General features: G+C 42.5%; 1 protein-coding gene across 1 annotated transcript in view; it reads right to left on the bottom strand.

The window, feature by feature from the left end:
• The window catches only part of CAPN9 (calpain 9), a 50,790-nt gene that overhangs the window by 25,791 nt on the left and 1,910 nt on the right, over nucleotides 1–23,089 (bottom strand). The window contains exons 2-7 of the mRNA XM_038397243.2: nucleotides 9,825–9,894; nucleotides 7,314–7,432; nucleotides 5,039–5,172; nucleotides 4,065–4,233; nucleotides 2,991–3,074; nucleotides 1,878–1,963 (exon numbers count right to left, since the gene is read on the bottom strand). Coding sequence (XP_038253171.1) covers nucleotides 1,878–1,963; nucleotides 2,991–3,074; nucleotides 4,065–4,233; nucleotides 5,039–5,172; nucleotides 7,314–7,432; nucleotides 9,825–9,894 — 662 coding nt within the window. The remainder of the gene's footprint in view (nucleotides 1–1,877; nucleotides 1,964–2,990; nucleotides 3,075–4,064; nucleotides 4,234–5,038; nucleotides 5,173–7,313; nucleotides 7,433–9,824; nucleotides 9,895–23,089) is intronic.

Consider the following 23,089-nt stretch of genomic DNA (forward strand, 5'->3'; position numbering starts at 1 on the left):
AAAAACAAGGTAAATTTAAGTACTGCGAGTGGTATATCTCTAGATTGTACATCCACTGTACTGTAAACCTTGTTGTGCATCTGTATCATTATTGCCATGAAGTTTTTTGGTAGTATAGAACCATCCGGTGCTCCCAGATGAAGTCAGTGGGAGCAGATGTTGCTCTTTAATTGTACAAATGAGTGGAGAGAGAAACTGAAATAGCTGATGTCCCAACTGAAAATCTATTTTTTCATTTCCATTCACTGCTGCCATTCCTGGTTCTAGCAGGGATGGAAGCAGAAAAGTCTACATGTTTAATGAAAGCCTGCTCTTACAGCAGTGTATATTTCAAACCTGATTCTAAGCAGGAAGTACCAGAAGTCTCTAATGAGATTATTAACCTAAGCCCTGTGCCTGCAAGTCAATGTGTTAGTGTAGACTCCCATGCCCACATGGAGTCCCACTGGCTTCAGTAGGACTCTGTGTGGACACTGTGATCTGCATTAGCATTTCCACATGCAGGATCAGAGTCCCTTTTGGCAGACACAGCACTTTGGCTAAAAATCTCAAATGGCTGGATACCAATTCTAAGTTGAACTACTAAATCTTTTGAGACTTAATCATCTCTAATTATACTGCTCAACTCTTCTCCCATTTTTGGAATTTACAAAGGATCATAACTACCTTTGGAAATGTAAATATCTGGGATTGATTTGTTGATCGTTTTAAGAGAAGGGGCATTTGATAAATTTCCAGCACTGATTCAAATCTGCTAATTATTTCACTGTTTTTAAAAGGGCTGTCAGGATGTATTATGGAACCGTCTCCTCTCATTTATACCAGTGTAAATCAGGAAAAACTCAGTTGAAGATAATGGAGGTAAAGCAATGTAAGTGATCTCAGAAACAGGCCATGAATAAATGTATTCAAACATGAAAAATCCAGCACTGATTCAAATGTCCCTTCTCTTAAAACTAGTAGGAATTTTCAAAATAGAATCTACTGTTTACCATTTATGCTGTTTGCTTTTTTAAATGACTATTTGCATTTCATCCAGCTTGGATAATGAAAGAGACTAGGGAGTTTCACTTTTTTTCCCAGTTGGCATTTGTTGGGTCTTTTGCTCTTTACACAGCCACTGTAATATGAAGGTTTCAGAGTAGCAGCCGTGTTAGTCTGTATTCGCAAAAAGAAAAGGAGTACTTGTGGCACCTTAGAGACTAACAAATTTATTAGAGCATAAGCTTTCATGAGCTACAGCTCACTTCATCCGATGAAGTGAGCTGTAGCTCACGAAAGCTTATGCTCTAATAAATTTGTTAGTCTCTAAGGTGCCACAAGTACTCCTTTTCTTTTTGTAATATGAAGGAACAACACAGGTAAGTGTGGTCCAAATTGTCTTTAATAATTATACAACATGCAAGGCCTACCTACATATATACCTTGGAGCTCTGGCTTCAGAAACATAGAACACAGTAAGTGCCATTAGAGGGCTCACAAAATATTTAAAAAGAGATACTGTCCAATTCCTACACACTACCTCAGCACTTTCCAGCTCTCCTGCAATAGCACAGTGTTTGGATGTTTGTATACTGCAGGGGAATGTTTAAATAATACAAATTATACATTTTCCATTGGAATTATCTTAAAAATAATGATATTTATATTAATAGTGGATTTTGTTTCTATTTTTAACAGTACCTACATTTTGGGACTAAACAATCTTTACAATGCCTCTTTAAATGGTAACTGAGCAGTCTTGACAATACTGAAGTCAGGATGTTATGACTACAACAGCACTGTTCTGCATGCGTAGACTGTTAATTAGACTTGACTTTCCTCCTCGTCAGTCTGACCTCTATGCAATACAAATGGTTATTATACATAAAACTAACTTGTCACTCCAAAGGCCTTTCCACTCCACTTGCCCCCATGGATTTCTTGGCCGTATGAGTTGCACCTTTCGGCCTCGGTAGCTCACCTAAATAGGAAGACAAAAATAGAGAAATTCTTGAGTGGCCTTAAAATATAATGGGACTATTGGTATTGTAGTAATCCCTGGCTGGCTGCTGTCATTAACTAAGAGACAATTCTCCAGAGTGCATAGGCTAGATAACTCTTCTGGGCACTGGAGAACTCTGCTGGAGCCAATGTGCAGGGGGTAGAAGGGATGGTGGAGAGGAAGGAGAAACCTCCCACCGGGCTGAATTAGAGTTTCACTTCACAGGGGAGAAGAGTGGTGTTGGGTGAATAATGGAGTTTTTGGTTTGCTGCAAATTTAAAAAAAAAAAAAAAAAATTTCAGACCAAACTGAAAATTAAATTGTCTGATATTTCTGGCAAACCCCCAAAAGTTGAAAAAAAAATCATTTCAGATTGAACAAATCACTTTGATTGACCCAAAATGAACCATGCTGTTTCAATTTCATGCATCTGAAAATATTTTTAATTTCTAAAAAATGAAAGGACATTTCAAAATAAAAAGTGGTTTTGAATCAAAAAATCCACATGCTTCAAAAATGTGTTTCAAAAATGGCAACACTAAACGTTTTGGTTTTTACAGAATTTTTTTTCCCAACCGAATTGGTTTGGTGAAATCAGCACAAATTCGTAAGATATTTAGTGTCACAGAATCAACATTTTTTGCCCCCTCCCCCCAAAAAAGTTTTAGTTGAAAATTTTCACTCAGTTCTAGGGAAAAACCGGAGGATACAGACAGTCCTCTGGCTCCCAGACCTCACCCCCTAAGTTCCTTGAGGCACAAGAAGCTGGGCACAAAACCTTAGAGGGGGAGAAGGGGCATGCCCCGTGTGGCCTGCCAAAATCCAGTCCCCTCCTCGTACACCGCAGCCACCCCAATTCTCCAGCCAAACTGCATCCAGGAGATGTGAAGAACAGGATTTATGATCTTTCACTTTCCAGCTCTAGGTTTCCACCCACTTGAGATTGCACCTCTTGCCAGCTCACTTTCCACCACATACTGTCAACATAGCAATAATTGGAACGTACCTCGTCAATGCCAGTTATTGAATAAGCATGACCCTTTATGAGGCCGAAAGGGGTTCGAGCTTCTGACTCAGCTGCGCTGCTGGTCTGAAATATGAAAATACACTTTGACATACCCTTCCTTGAGAGGACTTTGTATATGGTGACACTCTGTCAGTATCCAGGCCCGTCACAGCTAGATACACTGAGAAGTAAGTGGCTGTACTAAAAGGTAGCGTGAATGACAGTATAGCTTTTCCTCTTCTGGACACTGCACACTGGCACAGTCTTTTAGGGAAGACACTTTCGCCACAGAAAAAATGATTTCATTTTTTTTCACAAATTAGAACAATATGGGACTTTCTACTAAGATTGTCATCAATAGGAATGCTCTCAGAATTCCAGGGGGAAAGACCAAGAATCTAGTGGGGATGGTGAGTGAATTATCTTCTCTTACCCCTATGGCAGGTTCCTCTAGTTCAGAGATAAGACACACTGGCAGAATAGTGTAAGGAAGCTTACAGCTGCTGCCCATGTGGTATCTCGTCTATGGATAAATCCAGTCTTCAGTGTTGTAAATAGGGTTGCCGATCCTCTAGGATTGTCCTATATCTGGTATCTTTCATGAACAACATTAATTTACAAACTCAGGCATTGACTCTGCAAAGCCCCCTGTGCCCACACAGAGCTTACTTCAGGATTGCAGACAAAAATAATAATAGCACAAAAATTGTAACAGCAATCATTGCAGCCAGTAGACACTGACTCCTGCCCTGTGACAGGTTAAACAGCTTTACCTCTGACCCAGATCAGGTGAATGGGGCCAGGAAATAAAATTCACTGTTATTACACACATTACATACACAAATAAATTGCACATACGAAGCTGAAATCCAACGACTCTTCTTCCAAACAGCTGTCATAATGACTAAACTGGTATTGCATGTACATTAGATTACAACTATTGGTTATAAATGATTGCAGTGCTTATTTGCTACTATTGCACATTATTTGCTACTAATTTCAGTGGGATTTTTAAAATTTTTTACTTAAAAAATACCCCCCACAAAACTAAACCCTCTCTAGTCTTTTACTTACATCAATAGAACAGCCCACCAATGAACCTCTTTCAAGAGCTTTTCCCAAGATTTCATAGAAATTTTCTGGAGCCTTTTTGACTTCGTACATTTCTCCAACTCCTCCAGTGAAATCTTCCATGGCTTCTAGTGTACTGCCTCCTTTTAGGGCTTCATAACTCCCATTCAGTCTGAAAAATACACATCCGTAGTGAGAAATGTTTTTAAAACTTTTTTTTTAGGTTACACTGAGCCTGATTCTCACCTATTTACACTGGTGTAAACCAGCAGTAACTCAATTGAAGTCAATGGAGTAAAAACTGGGTTCAGTGACAGGAGAATCTCAGTCCCAGCTAGTTAATTACATTGTAAACTTTCCCCCCACCTCCTCATCCTAATTTCCAATTCATTATTGGTTCAAATCCAGCCCAGGCTGGCAGTGACCATGCTGTAAGTCTGGTTCTCAAACTTTTGTAGTGCTGACCCCTTTCATATAGCAAGCTTCTGAGTGTGACCCTCCCTTATAAATTAAAAACACTTTTAAATATATTTAACACCACTGTAAATGCTGGAGGCAAAGCGGAGTTTGGTGTGGAGGCTGACAGCTCATGACCCCCCATGTAATAACCTTGCAACCTCCTGAGGGGGCCCAACCCCCAGTTGGAGAACCCCTGCTGTAAGTTGTTCAGTGACCTGCTGGATGCAAAACCAGTAGATAGTCTTATTCCAGTTTTTAGCCATAACAGTTGGCATCATTATTAGCACTCTCAGCAGAAAAACAGAGAGCAGGTTTTAGGACTTGATCCAGTTCTCACTGAAGCCATCTGGAGTCTCTCCATTGACATTACTAGAAGTTGGATCAATCCATCGGGGATTAATTTAGGACATAGTATCTCCAGGTCAAGGCTGAGGAAAATGCAATGCACAAAAAAATCTGATGATTTTCATTGTGTGATAAACTGAGCAATGCATGCACCAAAGGCAGACAGTACATACTTGGCATAGGCTTTTTCCAGTAAGGCGCTCCAGAATTCATTGTGTTCAGACGAGTGTAGAAAAACCAAGCGGTCTTTAAAGGTGGGTAATCGATCATCAATAACAATATCCAGCCACTCATTGTGCTGCCAAAACTGTGTTGAATGGAGGGCGAGAGAATTGTTCGAGAACTTGTAATATTTCATAAGGCGAGCATGCCTCTCTAACTACCATATTCCCATGTTCCTAAAGTATCTCAGTAACATTTGGGGGCTGTTATAAGACTAAAATCTCGCCACTTTTGTGAGCCAGGTGAAATCTGACCCAAAGTAAGCACCACATTTCCTTCAATAAGCCTCTTCTCAATCAAGTCAATAAAGAAACTGGTGGGCTTCTATTTTCTAAACCTGACACGAAGACACAGCTGCTGTGAAACCTCCATAGACACAAACTGCCATACCTGGAACTGCATCAATTTCCTGATCCTGAGCCACTTTATATATGCTGTAGCGTCAATCTGTAGTCAATTACTTAAACTATACTGAATTCATATGAGAGCTGTATCTTGGGACAGACTTTCAATTAACATATACATTACAAACTGAAGGACACTGAGTGCTATGGGACAAAACAGTAAGTAACAGACTGAATTCATAGCAGGCAGGAATTTTGTACATCTCCCCACAGTTTCTCTGAGTCCTTATGATAAACTCCAATAGAATCCAATAGAGTTTTACAGAAATTAAGTAAGGTTCTATATAAATTATTCTAAAAATCTATAACATTTAGCAGAATATACAATTTATATAGAATTTTTAAACCAACCTAAAGAAGAGATCTCTATAGCAGAGATCTATTCTATTTGATCCATGTTCTTACATCATGCCCACCACCATGGTATCTGAGCACCTATAGTTATATATTAAATCTAGAAGTTTGTTCTAAAAATGTATATAATTATCACTCTCTATTACATTATATTGGACTATTTAGAACAGAGGAGGGCAAACTTTTTGGCCCAAGGGCCATATCGGAGAATAGAAATTGTATGGCGGGCCATGAAAGCTCACAAAATTGGGGTTGGGATGCGGGAGGGGGTGCGGGCTCTGGGGATGAGGAGTTTGGGGTATAGGAGGGTGTTCTGGGCTGTGGCCGAGGGGTTCAGAGGGCGGGAGGGGGATCAGGGCTGGGGCAAGGGTGCGGGAAGGGATGCAGGTTCCCCAGCTGGAGCGCTGGCGCAGGGCCGAGCCACATGGTGCGGCCCCCGACCCAGCCACAGTGGAGCTGAGCCGCATGGTGCAGCTTGTGGGCTGGCTTAAAATGGCTCACAGGCCGAAACAGTCTTGCGGGCTGTAGTTTGCCCACCCCTGATTTAGAAGGAGCAGGAATCTGAACTAAGTCAGATACACTGATATAAAAAGTCATTAGGAATTGTATTATATATCTTGATCTGAACTAAATATAAAATATCATGCGACTCAAGCCATCTTAAAAACCTACATATACTGTAGGGCCAAGTCTTCCTCTTGATTACAACTATGTAACCCCTTTGACTTCCTGGCAGCGGGGTTGGACATATGTAATTGAGTGTAGAATTTGGCCCTGGGTATTTAAACGTTTCTGGGATGATGCCATAATTTCTAACAATGTACTTCCCTTTATAATAGAAAAACAATGTGGGACTGTGAAAAGTTAACATTTTTTCTAGATTTCTTCTCAAGATTCTCACTTAAGGTGAGTTTAGCAAATACTGCTTTGAATAACTCAGACATCATTCGGAGGTCAGACTAGATCAGTGGTTCTCAACTAGGGATCTGGGCCCCCCTAGGGGCTGCGAGCAGGTTTCAGGGGGTCCACCAAGCAGGGCCAGCATTAAACTTGCTGGGGACCAGGGCAGAAAGCTAAAGCTCCAATGCATGGGGCTGAAGCCCAGGGGCTCTGAGCCTCACCACTCAGGGCTGAAGCTGAAGCCTAAGAAAAGTAGCTTTGCAGGGCCCCCTATGGGTGGGGCCTCGGGTAATTGCCCTGCTTGCTACCCCCTAATGTCAGCCCTGGCTTTTATATGCAGAAAAACAATTGTTGTGACACAGGTGGGCTGTGGGGTTTTTATATCACGTTGGGGGGGCCTTAAAAAGAAGAAGATTGAGAACCTCTGGACTAGATGATTTAATGGTCTCTTCTGGACTTAAACACTATGAAATCCAATTCTACACTAAACAGACAACCCTGCCACTAAATGGACCAATGCATTTAGCTACCCAGCCTCTAGAAGTGTTTGCATTTTATGCTGTTTTACCTGAAAGTGAAATATTCCGGCATAACCCGGTCCAAAATTTTGATCTTGAGGTACAACTCTGGCTAATGTTTTTTCATTCAATGTAAGAGAAGCTATAGCTGCTAATAGCCAGCAGTCACCTGCAAATTGAAAAGACCAATACACAGATCACCAATAATATATTGTGAACATATACACAATCTACAGGAAAAAGATACTGCAGCAGCCTTGTCTCATACTGTATGGGTAAGATTCTGACTTCAGTTACGTTGGTGTAACTGAAGTCAATGGAATTATTTTGGATTTATGCCACTGTAACAAAGATCACAGTCCTGCCCTACATGTATTACAAGTTCTGCATTCAATTATGTATTAAGAGTTCTCATTGGGTGGTGTAAACTCACATTGATTTCATTTATTTGTGTTTTATTTCCTGTGCAATGTGAGAAGCTACACAAACCAGCCATAACTGACTATGAACACAACTACTGTCAGCTGTTTTTCTCCATGCAGTGGGCTAATTTTGCTCTTATTTACTATTTCATTGTAAATCCAAATGAATTCCATTGAAGTCTGTTGTTATTTGGGTTACCACTGATGTTACTGTAAAGCAGACTTTAGCTCATTATAGTGAAAGTTCATAAAGTCTGGGAAGTACTTTTTGCCACTGGGGGAAAAAAAAGGTGTGATGGGGCTTCATTTGCTGACTCTACATGTGACATTTCACATGGCTTTCTATTACAAGCCGGGAGTATGATGGCTGGTTGCCCACCACCCAAGGACACATCAATATCCTATTTAACTTAAAACTTCAGGAGAAGACTGGCTGGCTACCTGGCACCAATCAGGCAAGATGCCACATGGAACCATTCAATTCTCAGCTTCCTTGGAAGTCTTATAGCAACTGAGCCAAGACCTGATCTCACTAAAATAAAGAAGAAAGTTTCCATTGGCCTCATCAGGACCAGGCTTTGACCTTTGTGTGTTTTTCTTCCTCAAGATGAAGGCAAGACCTTGGCTTTGTGTTAGAGACTCACAGGAAGGGAAACTGCTTAAGAATGAAACAGAACAAAAATGAGTCATGTGAACTTTTTCCAAACCAGCAGGTCTGCTGCAAGCTCTGTGTTGTTTGCACAGAGTGAAGGGAGTAATGAGTGTCTCATAGGAGGCGGGAACTGCACAAAGGTCTGAAAAATCCCTATAAGCCATTTTGGAAGAGTATTAGGAAACCATTCAACTTGCAATGTACACCTTATGGAAATGTCCTATGAAATTCCGCTGGGATTAAACAAATAAATTTCTATGGAAATGTAATAGGATTACACAGAAATTACTCTAAAACCTATAGAATTCAATACAAAATTATAAACCTTCTTTGGAGAGACAAGGTCAGTGAAGTAATATCTTTGATTTATTCACCCACCTTGTCTCTGACCAACACAGCTACAACACCACCGCAAACTTTTTTTTTTTTTTTTATGTTTTTTGGATGATCTTACAGTGTTGTATAGCAAAAATATAATTCTCTGAAATTCTGTACAATTCTATAGCTGTGACACTTTTTGAGTGTAGTGCAATTCAATCCAAAGCACCCATTGTTTAGAGTGGGGGTGAGCAAGAAGCTAAAACCAATTTAGAAGTTAGTCACATAACACCATGTGCCTATACTAACGACCTTCATCTTTTTAAAATGAATTTTTATATTCTTATTTGCTCTTTCTCCGAGGGTAACCACTTTCCAAATTTTATCTTGCAGGACCGAGTAGGTATATCATGGCATTATTACCCAGTCAAGTTGCATCAGTGCATAATATTGCATCATCATGTCAAACACAACACTGGCATCAGCCTGTGGTGTTGCATTGATATGGTGGCACACAACATCAGTATGTGTCTGTGCAGTGCCCTGCCATGAGGATAGCTGCATCATGATTTTAAGACTGCCCCAAATGTATTTGAGACTCTAAATTTCTGTAGATGCTTTTATGCGCTTACAGAACACAGTCCTGGGACTCGCCTGTGAATTTCATGATGGATGGCAACTGGCAGCACTAACTTCTCCCTAGCTTTTCACAGCTCTGTCTCTTTAATTTGGAGGGAAGAAAGTGAGAGAGTGCCTCCACAGCAACCAATACTTTATTGAGGCATCCAGAAATGGGTATCGGGTTAGAATGAAAACACATGTTACTTCTGAGTTTCACTTCTTTCACCAATTTAGGGAACAAGAGACTGGAGAGGCAGATTTGCCTACTGGATAGAGCACTGGACTGGGCTCTAGACACAGTTCTGCTGCTAGGTGACATTGGGCAAATCACTTTCCTACTCTGTGCCTCAGTTTCCCCACCTGTAGAAAGGGGGTATTGATACTAAACTCCTTTGTAAAGGACTTCGAGATCCACTGATGAGAAGTGCTACATAAGAGCTAGGAATTACTATTCGATAATAAACATCCTCCCCCACCCCCTTCTAAAATCTTCTGCACCACAGCACTTGGATAAGTGTGGAATAATTCTGTAAAGGGAAAACACTCACCAAGATCCCCTTGACAAATGTCAGTTCTTGTGGCTCCTCCAGTTATAAACTGTGGGTCTTTAACGATTTCCTGAGAGAGTAAGAGAGAAAAATCATTTAAAATATGCCTGGAAAAATATAGCATCATTTAGGGGATGAACCTGTCACCAATATGCTACATGCATTACTGCAAGCCTTGAGGAACTGGCTACCACACAATAGTACAGACACTGTGATACACTGTGTTGAGCCTTTGTTGCTAATTATTGCTTGTCACAATGAAACGATCATTTGTTCTCATTTTTTCTAATTAACGTTGTGCTGATGAAAGGTACTGGATTGACAACCCTGAGAGAGCAAAGTCCTGTGTTTACTTGCAGAGCATTTATAGCATAGATAGTGGTTAGCAACCACAACATCTTCCCTTAAAGAGAAAAAGGCTGATCCCAACCTTTGTTTGCCTTACCAAGTAATATTAGTTTTAAGTGGGAGCTGCATCAAGTATGACACTCCACACCCTTGAGCATCCAAAGGTTGAGAGGGGCTGGGCCGATAAGATACTTGTAGAAAGGAAAGCAATGTTGACTGGCATTTCTTTGATTATTTTAAGTGCAATTAAAAATATCGCAGATATTCTGCATTGGATAGAAAATTATGTTTGTAAAACAATGAGTCTGTCAGGGATTTCCCCCCTTGAAATCTAACTTAAAGTTGTCACTTCAAAAAAAAAAAAAAGCATTCACTGCTTTGCCGCTGGTTCTCTATTGCATTTGTGGCTCATTGAATGGAACATTGGGGTATGATGGGTAAGGCTGCAAATTAGTCACAGAGGTCATGGAAGTCACAGAATCCGTGACTTCCAAAGACCTCCGTGACTTCAGCCAGTGCAGGCTGGGAACTGCAAGGTCCCCTGCTGCCTGTGGAGGCAGGGAGCTGTGGGGTACCCCCATAGTTCCCAGCCACCACAGGTGGCAGGGAGGAGCCCCACAGCTTCCCATCGCCACCACGGGTGGCAGGGGGAATCCACCGCTCCCCCTGCCGCAGGCAGCAAGAGGGACCCTTGCTACTCCCGGCCACCATGGGTGGCAGGGGAGATCTGGCAGCACGGAGGGATCACTGCTGCTCCCACCCACCATGGGTGGCAAAAGGGACCCACAGAGCTCCCAGCTGCGGTGGCCAGCAGGGAGGATCCCCAGAGCTCCCGGCCACTACAGAGGCAGGGGGGATCCCCGCTGCTTGGAACCACCAGTGGAGGGGGACCTTGGAGCTCCCACCCCCCGCACTGCCGAGACTACCCATTTTGTCATGGCTATTTTTAGTGAAAGTCAGGGAGAGGTCACGGGTTTCTGTGAATTTTTCCTTATTGCCCATGACCTGGCCATGACTTTTACTAAAAATATCCATGACAAAATCTTAGCCTTAATGATGGGCCCCTATTGATCTTTGTCCTTAAGTACCCCTTTTATCGAAATATCTTAGGTACTTCTATGGCTCTCTTACTGTAGTGCCTCATAATCTTTGATGTAGTTATCTTTGCAATACCTCTGTGAGCTAGAGAACTACTTTTATCCCTGTTTTACAGATGGGAAACTGAGGCATTGAGAAGTTTGCCCAAGATCGCACAGGAAGTCTGTGGTGAGCACTGACTGAACCCACTCCTTTAAAATGGCAGGCAAGTGCCCTACCCCTGGATCATCTTTCTTTCAGTGGATAGGCCTCCCTCTCCTTTTCTACCCTCACAGACTCCCTGGCACACCTAAGAGATCTCCCTGCAGTTCCACCTTTGTGCTGGAATACAGGTAGCTACAAATACCTTCTCTTGTCTCCCTCAAGAATGAAGACAGATGCTAGTGTCCATCTGTGAATGGAACCAGCCAGCATTCATTCAGGACAACCAGAAAGCAACCACTTCAATATTCTATAACAATGGGATCTACTATAGTGACAAAGAGAAACTTTTTTAATATAAAGGACACACAGAAAATATGATAGTATAAACATCTAGCCCGCCATCCTAAGCAATAAAGGTAGGCTACAGAATGAAGGCCTGATCCAAAGCCCATTGAAGCCAATGGAAACCCTCTCATTGACTTCACTGGGCTTTGGATCAGGCCCTAGGGAAAGAAAAGAAACAACATGGACAAAATGTTCTCTCATACATTTTGTGATCTATCTCCATTTTTCTCTAGAAAGCCACCCTGCGTCTCATGACTACCTAGGGAATACTACGTGTCATCAGGAGGGCTGCAGATGCACACCACCTTGATGTACCCAAGTCAGTAGTCAAGTTATACCTGCACAATCCCACGGAAATCACAATGGGTCAGGGGTGCTGGAACAATTTGTATAGTGGGGGTGCTGAGAGCCACTGTAAACCCTGAATATGATGGAAACCACTTCAAGCCAGGGGGTGCGGCAGCCCCCCCAGCACCGCTAGTTCCAGCACCTATCCTAGGGGTCCAAGCCTGTAAAGTGCTAAGCTCCTAAAAGTTAATGGGATTGTAAGTGAGAGCATAATTCAGCTCTCTATATCTATGCAGTAGCAGTTTCAATACCATAAGAACAAACACCTTTCAGTGACGCCATGTCATCTTCTGAGGCATATCAACACAATGGCAAATGAAACTCAGTGTCAATACATGCAAAGTAATCACACTGGAGGGGATAATGTAAACCATTAAAACACTTCACAGCATTCTAAATTAACTGGATCAACTCAGGAAAGGGACATGGGCATAAGTATGGTTAGCTCAATTAAGACCTCTCTGCTCAATATGCAGCTGTGGTAAAAAAGCAGCAAAGATGTTACGTTGCATAAGGAGTGGCATGGCAAATAGTATGGAGAATATTAGAATGCAGTTATATAAATCAATGGGGTTCAGAGAAGGGCAATGAGAATGATCCTAGGCCTGGAAATATTCTCTTGTGAAGAGGGATTGATAAGATTGGGAATGTTTACCTTAGAAAGGAGATGAATAAGTGGGGACATGATAAAAATATACAATAATCATCAATGGTCTAGGCAAGGTAGATTGGGAGCTCTGTTCTCCCATCACATAACACAAGAACAAGGGGACAGTCAATTAAATGAATAGGTGGGAAATTCAAAACTGATTAAAAGGATATTTTTTCACATAATATGTAATTAAACTGTGGAACTCATCCTAGGTGCTGGAACTAAGGTACTGCCTCACCGTCTGGCTTGAAGTGGTTTCCATTATATATAGGGTCTACAGTTTGGTTTAATGGCTTTCAGCACCCCCATTATACAAATTGTTCCAGCACCCCTGGAATTCATTAAACTTGAAGTTTTTGAGGCCAAGAACTTATGAAATTATTGGACATTTATATGGATCTCAAGAATGTCTAGAGTTAATATAATTAATGACAATAAAAAATTGTGGCAGGGATATTAAATCTCATGTTTCAGGATTTAAGCCAAAAAGCTGGACGTGCACAAGTCCATGGGGCCGGACGAATTGCATCCGAGAGTGCTGAGGGAATTGGCGGCTGTGATTGCAGAGCCCTTGGCCATTATCTTTGAAAACTCGTGGCGAACGGGGGAAGTCCCGGATGACTGGAAAAAGGCTAATGTAGTGCCCATCTTTAAAAAAGGGAAGAAGGAGGATCCTGGGAACTACAGGCTGGTCAGCCTCACCTCAGTCCCTGGAAAAATCATGGAGCAGGTCCTCAAAGAATCAATCCTGAAGCACTTAGAGGAGAGGAAAGTGATCAGGAACAGTCAGCATGGATTCACCAAGGGAAGGTCATGCCTGACTAATCTAATCGCCTTTTATGATGAGATTACTGGTTCTGTGGATGAAGGGAAAGCAGTGGATGTATTGTTTCTTGACTTTAGCAAAGCTTTTGACACCGTCTCCCACAGCATTCTTGTCAGCAAGTTAAGGAAGTATGGGCTGGATGAATGCACTATAAGGTGGGTAGAAAGCTGGCTAGATTGTCGGGCTCAACGGGTAGTGATCAATGGCTCCATGTCTAGTTGGCAGCCGGTGTCAAGTGGAGTGCCCCAGGGGTCGGTCCTGGGGCCCGTTTTGTTCAATATCTTCATAAATGATCTGGAGGATGGTGTGGATTGCACTCTCAGCAAATTTGCGGATGATACTAAACTGGGAGGAGTGGTAGATACGCTGGAGGGGAGGGATAGGATACAGAAGGACCTAGACAAATTGGAAGATTGGGCCAAAAGAAATCTAATGAGGTTCAATAAGGATAAGTGCAGGGTCCTGCACTTAGGATGGAAGAATCCAATGCACCGCTACAGACTAGGGACCGAATGGCTCGGCAGCAGTTCTGCGGAAAAGGACCTAGGGGTGACAGTGGACGAGAAGCTGGATTTGAGTCAGCAGTGTGCCCTTGTTGCCAAGAAGGCCAATGGCATTTTGGGATGTATAAGTAGGGGCATAGCGAGCAGATCGAGGGACGTGATCGTTCCCCTCTATTCGACACTGGTGAGGCCTCATCTGGAGTACTGTGTCCAGTTTTGGGCCCCACACTACAAGAAGGATGTGGATAAATTGGAAAGAGTACAGCGAAGGGCAACAAAAATGATTAGGGGTCTAGAGCACATGACTTACGAGGAGAGGCTGAGGGAGCTGGGATTGTTTAGTCTGCAGAAGAGAAGAATGAGGGGGGATTTGATAGCTGCTTTCAACTACCTGAAAGGGGGTTTCAAAGAGGATGGCTCTAGACTGTTCTCAATGGTAGCAGATGACAGAACGAGGAGTAATGGTCTCAAGTTGCAATGGGGGAGGTTTAGATTGGATATTAGGAAAAACTTTTTCACTAAGAGGGTGGTGAAACACTGGAATGCGTTACCTAGGGAGGTGGTAGAATCTCCTTCCTTAGAGGTTTTTAAGGTCAGGCTTGACAAAGCCCTGGCTAGGATGATTTAACTGGGACTTGGTCCTGCTTTGAGCAGGGGGTTGGACAAGATGACCTTCTGGGGTCCCTTCCAACCCTGATATTCTATGATTCTATGATCTAACTACTAGAGATTGGGATGAGATATGCCTAGTGCAGGGATGTTATACCTTCCTCTGAAGCATATGGCACTGGCCACCATAAGACGCAGGATATTGGACTAGATGGACCTTGTCTGAGGCGGTATGGCAATTCCTCTGTTCTTAGAGAAAGAAAATAATTCTGAAGCACTGGGGAACGCAGCTTCTGCATGATTTCCGCTCACTGTGGCCATTAAATATCACCCAATTGTCCTGTTTCTATTCCAGGCTGAACACTATGGGATAAATTCATCCTATGACTGTGCCAGCTTCCACTCAGACACAGGGTCCCTTAGATGGAAAATCCACCAAGTGATGATATGGTGATACACAGTAGCCGTCTGTAATTTCCTTCCACCAGGGGGCCCTAGGGGAGACTAGCACAGTCCAAAAAGTGGCTGGTGCTGGTTCAGGAGAAGACAGGGACCAAGTGGCCTTGGGGTGCATTGATTCAGCACCTCACAGCAGCAGTTAGTAGTGGTGCAGCTTCTGTGGATCTCTGGAAGGTTTTTAAGCTGCTTCCACCCAAATTACCCAAAAGAGGCAGCCACCTCTGATTAAATATCCCCCGGTTGCACCAGGAAGAGTGATTCTTGCTCAGTGAAATCCAGTTCACGTTGTACCAGAATTCGGTTGTTTGTTGCCTGATGAAACCTTTCCTGAGGCAAATAGACACAGGGAATCAGACCCTAAGCACTGTACGTAACGCTACCCTGGGGATGTACATGCCTCTGACACATACCTAAGTTGTCTGTTTTATCTTACGTTTTGGCAACATTTGTATAGCTTGTCATGCCAATAAAGTCTCTTGGAATTGAACTGAACAAAAGGGTTAAGTCCTGTGCATCCAGTTAGTCAATCTGTCCTAAAATCCTGTTGCAGAACTGGTTGTATAAGTGATATCACAGTTTCAAGGTACCTGCACCCTCCTCTGTGGCACATACTAGAAGTGCCAGGTTAAGTCTCAGGTCTCTAGCTGTCACCTATCTCTGGGCAGGGACCCTTGTCCCATGCCATGTGACTGGAGGTTTTAAGACTGCTCAGCCTCTTGCCTTGCCATGTGATATCCCCAGCCACCCAGTCTGCCTAATGGCCAGTGCTTGTGCTTTTCTTTCTTTCTGAGGGCTATGAACAGTGTATTACCAGCAGTAACAAGTTACTGCACTGCCCTTTCTAAGCAAACACAATAATTGAAAAGATTCCAGAGAAAACATAATGAACAACAAAAGGACCGAAACATGCTAAAAGCTAACCAGAGATCACCCATCAGTCTTAGGGGCCCTGGTAGGCCAAAGTCCTTCCAACCCAGGAGCCCCCTTGGACAGAAGGTCCTGTCCCTTTGCTGGATCAGAAAGCAGGCCCTCAGTCAGTTGAAACCCAGCCTCATTATAACAAAAGCCCTTTTTTCAGTTGGTGGTCTCTGGAAAACCCAGTTTCAACCAGTATCTGTAACCCCCCCACTGGGAGTGGTATCTCTCTGGAGGTATTTACAACCTATATGGTTCCTTAATCACCCCTCAACTGTTTTTGGTTCTTGGAGGAGCTGCGATAACCCTGCCCCCTGGAGTTGCATAGGATCCCTGGCCAATAGTGATCCATAAACTGAATACGGTATGATCCCTAAAGATATTGCATGCAATTGCAATATCTGTCACAAGTGGGGCCACACTATTTCAGTTAAGCAGTCAAGCAAGAAGCCCCTTTATTGATGCCTTTGCAGAAGGAAGAAGTTCAATAGAAAAAACAATAACGGGAACAAATTCAATCCTTCAAACGTGGCAGTTCCCTAGAAGGAAAATTAGTTGGTTTGTATTTATTTTAGTGTATTTAACAGTCGTAATTCTGTAGTGTCAAAGATTCTGATTCCTTCATAGCTAACCAAGGCCCAAGTCCAGGTCCAGGTCCGGGCAATGAAATCTGGCAATATCCCAAAATTAGTAAGTTAAACAGCCTGCAGTTTTAGACTCTCAGGGAACACTATAAAGTGAATCTGTTTGCCAGGCTTTTGTACATGGGGCAGATGGCTGGGGATTAATATGCTCAGCGAGGGTGGGGTATTTTTATATTATTTACAGAGTGTGATTATTTTGTTATGTTGGGGTGGGAAATAGGGATAAATTGCTGAAGTTGTATATGTATTATATCGTGTACATTTATGGTTCTAGGCACCAGGAAGTGGGAGAGATGCTTTAAAAATATCTACACATCTAAATAAGTTTAAAAATGCACCCTTATGTGTCGGTGTATGTTGAAAGCAATTTATAGCAGCAGCTATATGTACAGATCATATGTAGTATACCTGACTCCACGCAGGATAAAACATGGACAATCTCCACAGGAAAATAAAGGTCAGCAGCACCGTTTGGTTTTCTCATGTCTATTGAACAAGCTTTATAGCAACTCATGTTTTTAAAAAGTGGATATTTGTCAAAGTGTGTAGTCAACATCACTTAAAACCCTATAACATGGCAAGCCCTTCACTTTGCTATCTACATGAGCCAGTTTGCTACACCCAGACCTGCTGCTATGAAATATTATAGAAAACTCTTTCCTGGGTATCTGGCTGGTGAATCTTGCCCATGTGCTCAGGGTTTGGCTGATTGCCATGTTTGGGGTCGGGAGGGAGTTTTCCTCCAGGGCAGATTGGAGAGGCCCTGGAGGTTTTTTTGCCTTCCTCTGTAGCATGGGGCATGGTTGACTGGAGGGAGGCTTCTCTGCTCCTTGAAGTTTTGAACCATGATTTGAGGACTTCAGTAGCTCAGACATGGGTGAGGTTTTTCATAGGAGTGGTGGGTGACATTCTGTGGCCTGCGCTGTGCAGGAGGTCGGACTAGATAATCAGAGTGGACCCTTCTGACCTTAGTATCTATGAATCTATGAAATATTGCCAAGTTCTGGAGTTACCCCCTTTGCAGCTAATTCCTGCTGCATACGGCAGCATCCCTGTGAATCGCCAAAATTCCATTTGAATGCCGACTTGTTAAAGACCTAGTAGTGGACCTGGCAAATGGGGTAGCCCTGGAGGTGACCAAAGTTCCCAATTCAGGAGGCAGCAACCAAGTGATTAAAAAAGCGACCCACCCTCTCAACGATCAAACTGCATGTCCCAACCCATGTTGAGTGCCCCCCCTGCAATGCGCTGAGCATATTGCTGCCAGTTCTCTATTCCATCCTGGTCTCTTTATGCTAGTTTGGTGGCAAAGGGAGGGTAGAATTGGCCTCAAGAATAAGGGTTTTGCTGAGTGGCATAAAGCCAGAGAAATGGCTTTGTGCCAGACCCCCCTTGCAGTAACGTGATAGAGTGTGCTGGGGTTATGGCTGGGGGAAGGGTTCAGATTATCCTTGTTCTGCAGCTATTTTCATCCAAGGAATAGCCTCAAGAGACTTGATACTGGCTGAGTACAAGCTAGAGCAACCATGAAACTGCTCTAATTTACACAGGGTGCCTGGCTAAGAATACAGTGAGGCACAAAGGTGGTTTAAAGCCACCTTCCCCCCAGGCCCTGTTTCTGCACTGAGCAGAGCAGCGATCTGGTCCTTTAGATATCACTGAAAACTGAGGGAGCTTAGTCTACTTGGAAAGCATTCAACACCTTTCAGCCTTTAGGGAGCATAATACTGCATCTTTGCAACAAAAAGGCTCAATCCTGCTCCTATTGAAGTAAACACAAACATGCCAAAAGAGCACAGCCTTACAGAGGAGGAGAAGAAAGACATTAACATCTGCACAGCAGGTAAAAATGAGAAATGTCTATGGGCAATTAAAGTCATTAGCCCGAGCTGCAAATCACACATTAAATCAGCATAATTTATGCTCATGTAGGGATGAGGATGGCACCTTTAGAGTGTTTCCTGGATTCAGAGGAAGTGGCAGAGGGCAAGTGACCTGCCCACCTTCCTTCAAGCCAAATGCCTTCCATCAAGAAGCAGTAGTGAGTTTGATGTGTCACAGTTACAGAAAACACTGGCAAATCAAACCAGAACTTGTCATGACCTGACCCACCTGCTTGTTAAATACACCCTGACGTGTGACCTGTAATTAAGTGATAAAAAAAACAAAACAAAACCATTCATAGTCCTTACAACATTACAGTGGAGGAAAAAGTGAGGGGGATTTTTATTTTAAAAATATGCATTATGTTAGAATTGCTGCTTAAAGGGAACTTAAGTATGTAGCGATTAAGAAACTCACATTTTAAGAGAGAGAGTGATTAACTAAATCTGTCCCCAAACACCCTAAAACTTTGTGTACCTCCCTCAATAACCTTTACTCCCTATGTATTAGGTGCACAGAGCTACCACCGTACTCTTTCTGTGCACAACCTCCCGAGGCCAGGACATTGGTAACCAACACCATCTAGCTCTGGATGATAGCATGGTCTTGAGGTATCCCAGCTCATTTTTACAAATATTTCATATCCTACTTGTATAAAATACCCTTCCCTCCAGACTAAATGGCTTGTCGTAATAATGAGATAAGGAGCCTTTCAAATCCAGGCCACTAGTGGGAATCTATCTTAGATTAAAGGTAAACAAACCATATTACTGTCTGATGATTGTTTGGTAGCCGCTGTAAAATGAGTTGGTGGTCACAGGGCAGCTCCTAGAGAACTCTCTCTGCATCATAATTAGCACCCTTGTGGCCATTCTCGTGAGAGACGTAGACCTCCATTCTGCTTTTGTTTACCATAGTGTAAATCGGGAGTAATGTCCCTGACTGTCACTTACATAGGTGTAACCTAGAGGAGAATCAGGTCCCAAGGAATGAATGGGCATGAAATCTGAACCATGGGCAGCCCTTGTCTGCTTTAACAGATTTCAGTTTCCAGGGCTATCAAGCCTATACCTTACAGGAGCACTAAATTTTCAAATCACTTCTCCTTGTGATTTTGCATAGCAGTCTCCAAACTTTGGGAGCGTGACTTTACAGGTGCTCTTGTTCTGCTTATATATAGCCCTACCATATTACATTGTTAGAATTGTGAATGTGTGTACTACGCAGTATCCAGGTATCACCTTGAAAGAAGGCCCTGATCCCTGTCAGTTTAATCCAGTACGAATGGTGGTGCAAGGGCTAGGTGAGAGGCAAGTTGCAGTGGTTCAAAGTAGTGGCAGCTTCATTTACAAAGGGGAGATGGGAGGTCATAAGGATCCCAACTCAACCCCCAAAGCGGGAGGTATTGGCTGAAAACAGGGACAATGACCAGGGCAGGGAGGCAATCCACTGATGGAATGACTTCCAGAGATTCCCATCAGCAGAGTTCGCACAACAACAGAGTTCATTTTTTTCCACTGAATGCATGCGATGAAGTGAGCTGTAGCTCACGAAAGCTTATGCTCAAATAAATTTGTTAGTCTCTAAGGTGCCACAAGTACTCCTTTGCTGTTTACAAAACCCCCTGTCCTCCACTGAGGGGAATTCCACTATCAAGTGCAATAGTATTCCATGATACAGGAAGGAGAATGTCACAGCTCTCCATGGCAAATTTGCTGATTTGGCTATATACCTGACTGCATATTCAATAATTATAGAACAAAAGGCTATTTACAAACCAAACATGGAATGCAGTTTCAAGACACACCTTCATGTTTCTTACTAATGGCATGCAGATACAGATGCATGGCAATGCCTTACTATGTAATATGATTTCATTCCAACACCAACACCCCTCCAAAATCTGGGAATTGACATTATATAACACTACAAAATATGCTACATACTTGGGGAAACTGACTGGAATAGCTGTTGTGGAATGGATTGTTATGCAATAACTATTCAGGTCAATTTTCCCCATGTAGACATTCCCTAAGTAGATGCAACTTGCATACCAAAGAGATGAAAGAAGGTGATACTCACAGTAGTCCAAACACTACTTTAATTTATAGTTTCTTCTGGCTCAAGAGACGATAAATTACAATAACTTGGTTTCCCTTCCATATTGAGAGTGTGTGTGTAAGCCGGTCTGAGGGAGTCTGAACTGGTGTAAAGAAATCTCACTTTCATGACCTTACATTTCACCTCTGCCCCCAAACTGACTGCAACATTCAGCTCCAGATTTGGAGGTTGGTGGGGGTTGTTCAGATCAGGAGAGTTTTGGTTCAAGTCCATTTCTAGACTGCAAATTCATTCGCATGGGCAAGCGATGGGGAAAAAATTATTTAGTTTTTTTCATTCCGTAATTTAAATGCCCGTGACATTCCCAGGCACTAACTATTACAGAATATGTAATATTTATACTGGGCTAGACACTAACAAACTAAATAATACACCAGGGTATAGAGAAAAGAGAGGTGGATCATGCCAAGAGGAAAATAATAAAACCAGCTGGCCTACACTGTGTACACACACACACACACACACACACACACACACACACACCCCTTTGACAAATTAGAAAGTCCTTCTTATACTGAATAAAGGAGATAAAGCTATTTTTGGGTGCAAATCTGAGAGCTGGCAATGCAGTTACTCCATTTATTTTAATATTCTTTACACAAACTACTATATAGAGGGTTTATTATCTAACTTCTAATAATATTTGAGTTTAAAAATTCCACAGATGATTATTTCTTCAAGTTTTAAAAATGCCAGGTCAATTTGGCGGATGTGAGAGACAGCATTAGTCAGTCTCCCTTACACAAAAAAAGAGAGAGACAAGATGGGTGTGGTAATATCTTTTATTGGACCAACTTCTACGTTGGTCCAATAAAATATATTATTGCCAGACCCGCCTTGTCTCTCTAATATCCTGGGACCAACACAGCTACAATTACACTACATATGCAAAACTCCCTGACACTTAGCCCCCATTATTCCCACTTACTATGATATGAAAGGGAGACTAAACTGGCTTGATTTACATTCTGAAGAGCCAGAAGAAGGTTAAACTCAAAGTAGGGTATGGGCTGCTGTAACTTATACCTTCTTACCCCCTCCTGTTAGCTGCTTTTCTTGCTATACTGCTCTCTCTCTCTCTCTCTCTCTCTCTCTCTCTCACACACACACACACACACACACACACACACACACACACACACACACACACGGCAGAAATCACAGCCTAAAGGCACATCCCATGTCAAGTCACTTATTTGGCTTGAAATGCTTCCAAATTCAGCTTGCAAAAACTAGTGACAGCTGGATCTGGAAGAGACGCTGAAGACAGACCACTCTCCATTGCTCCAAATAATGACTTAGAACAATTATGATACTAATGGACCCCTGGTAGAAAAAAAACATTATTGACTACTTGATAGTCCCTGTGTGTTTCAGAGGGAAAGATAAACAGGACTTTTGCAAATATTTGCATTTGGTACCAGATACAGTATGTAAGAATCATACAACCATATCATCTCACTATGGCCACACATTCAAATTTATAGCTTATCTTCAGAATATATGTTCCACAATTGGATGGAGTCAATGGACTTTATACCATCTCACACCTAGCACCTGCAGGAAGCCACCCTGTCCCTGGGACGGCAGTACAGACAGCACCCGGGCGACCTTAGTCCCATGTGGGTTAGGCAGCCTGGAGAGTAGGACCTGATGTGAGAAGTGTCTGTAGCAATTCCATAGTTAAGGTTGAATTTTTCCCTTAAAGTGGGGATTCAGCCTCTTTGTTATGTATGAAAACTAGAGAGCATCCTTCCCATAATTACAGCACACACACTTTGGATACAAAATGAATTTTCTGAGACTTTACCAGTAAATCTGTTAATTAGTTTAGGAACTATAATTAACTAAGAATGGGTCTTTTGAGAAATATAGCACCCACTGGCAGACCCTTGCTTTGCCTTTAAAAATCTCAGTAACAGAGGGGCAGAGCACCATACTTGTGTATGGAGCTTTATAGACAAATACGAAACATGGGGTGAAATCCTGGCCCTGTCAAAGTCAATGGGAGTTCTGCCTTTGCTCTCAGTGGGGCCAGGATTTCACCCAGAGTCTCTGCCCCCAAAGAATTTCAGTATGAATCAGGCTCTTTAATTAAAACTCACTAAAACCTTGTGCAAAGGCTACACTTGACTATTTTTTATGATCAATGATCATTTCCCTCCATTTTTCTTCCTAGCTGAAAGACAGAAGTCTTAACTCTGCACTGCAATGATGCCATGCCACACCTGTATGATTAGGATCAAGGCATTTTATTGTCTGTGGCCACAGCTTGGATTAAATCAATTTTTAAAGACAAGTTTGTTTTTATTTTTTCATTCTTTTCCCCCTTCAAGGTGTCATTACTGGGCTGAGTTAAAGTTCCTGTT

Source organism: Dermochelys coriacea, chromosome 3 (genome assembly GCF_009764565.3).
Source record: "Dermochelys coriacea isolate rDerCor1 chromosome 3, rDerCor1.pri.v4, whole genome shotgun sequence".
Lineage (NCBI taxonomy): Eukaryota > Metazoa > Chordata > Testudines > Dermochelyidae > Dermochelys > Dermochelys coriacea.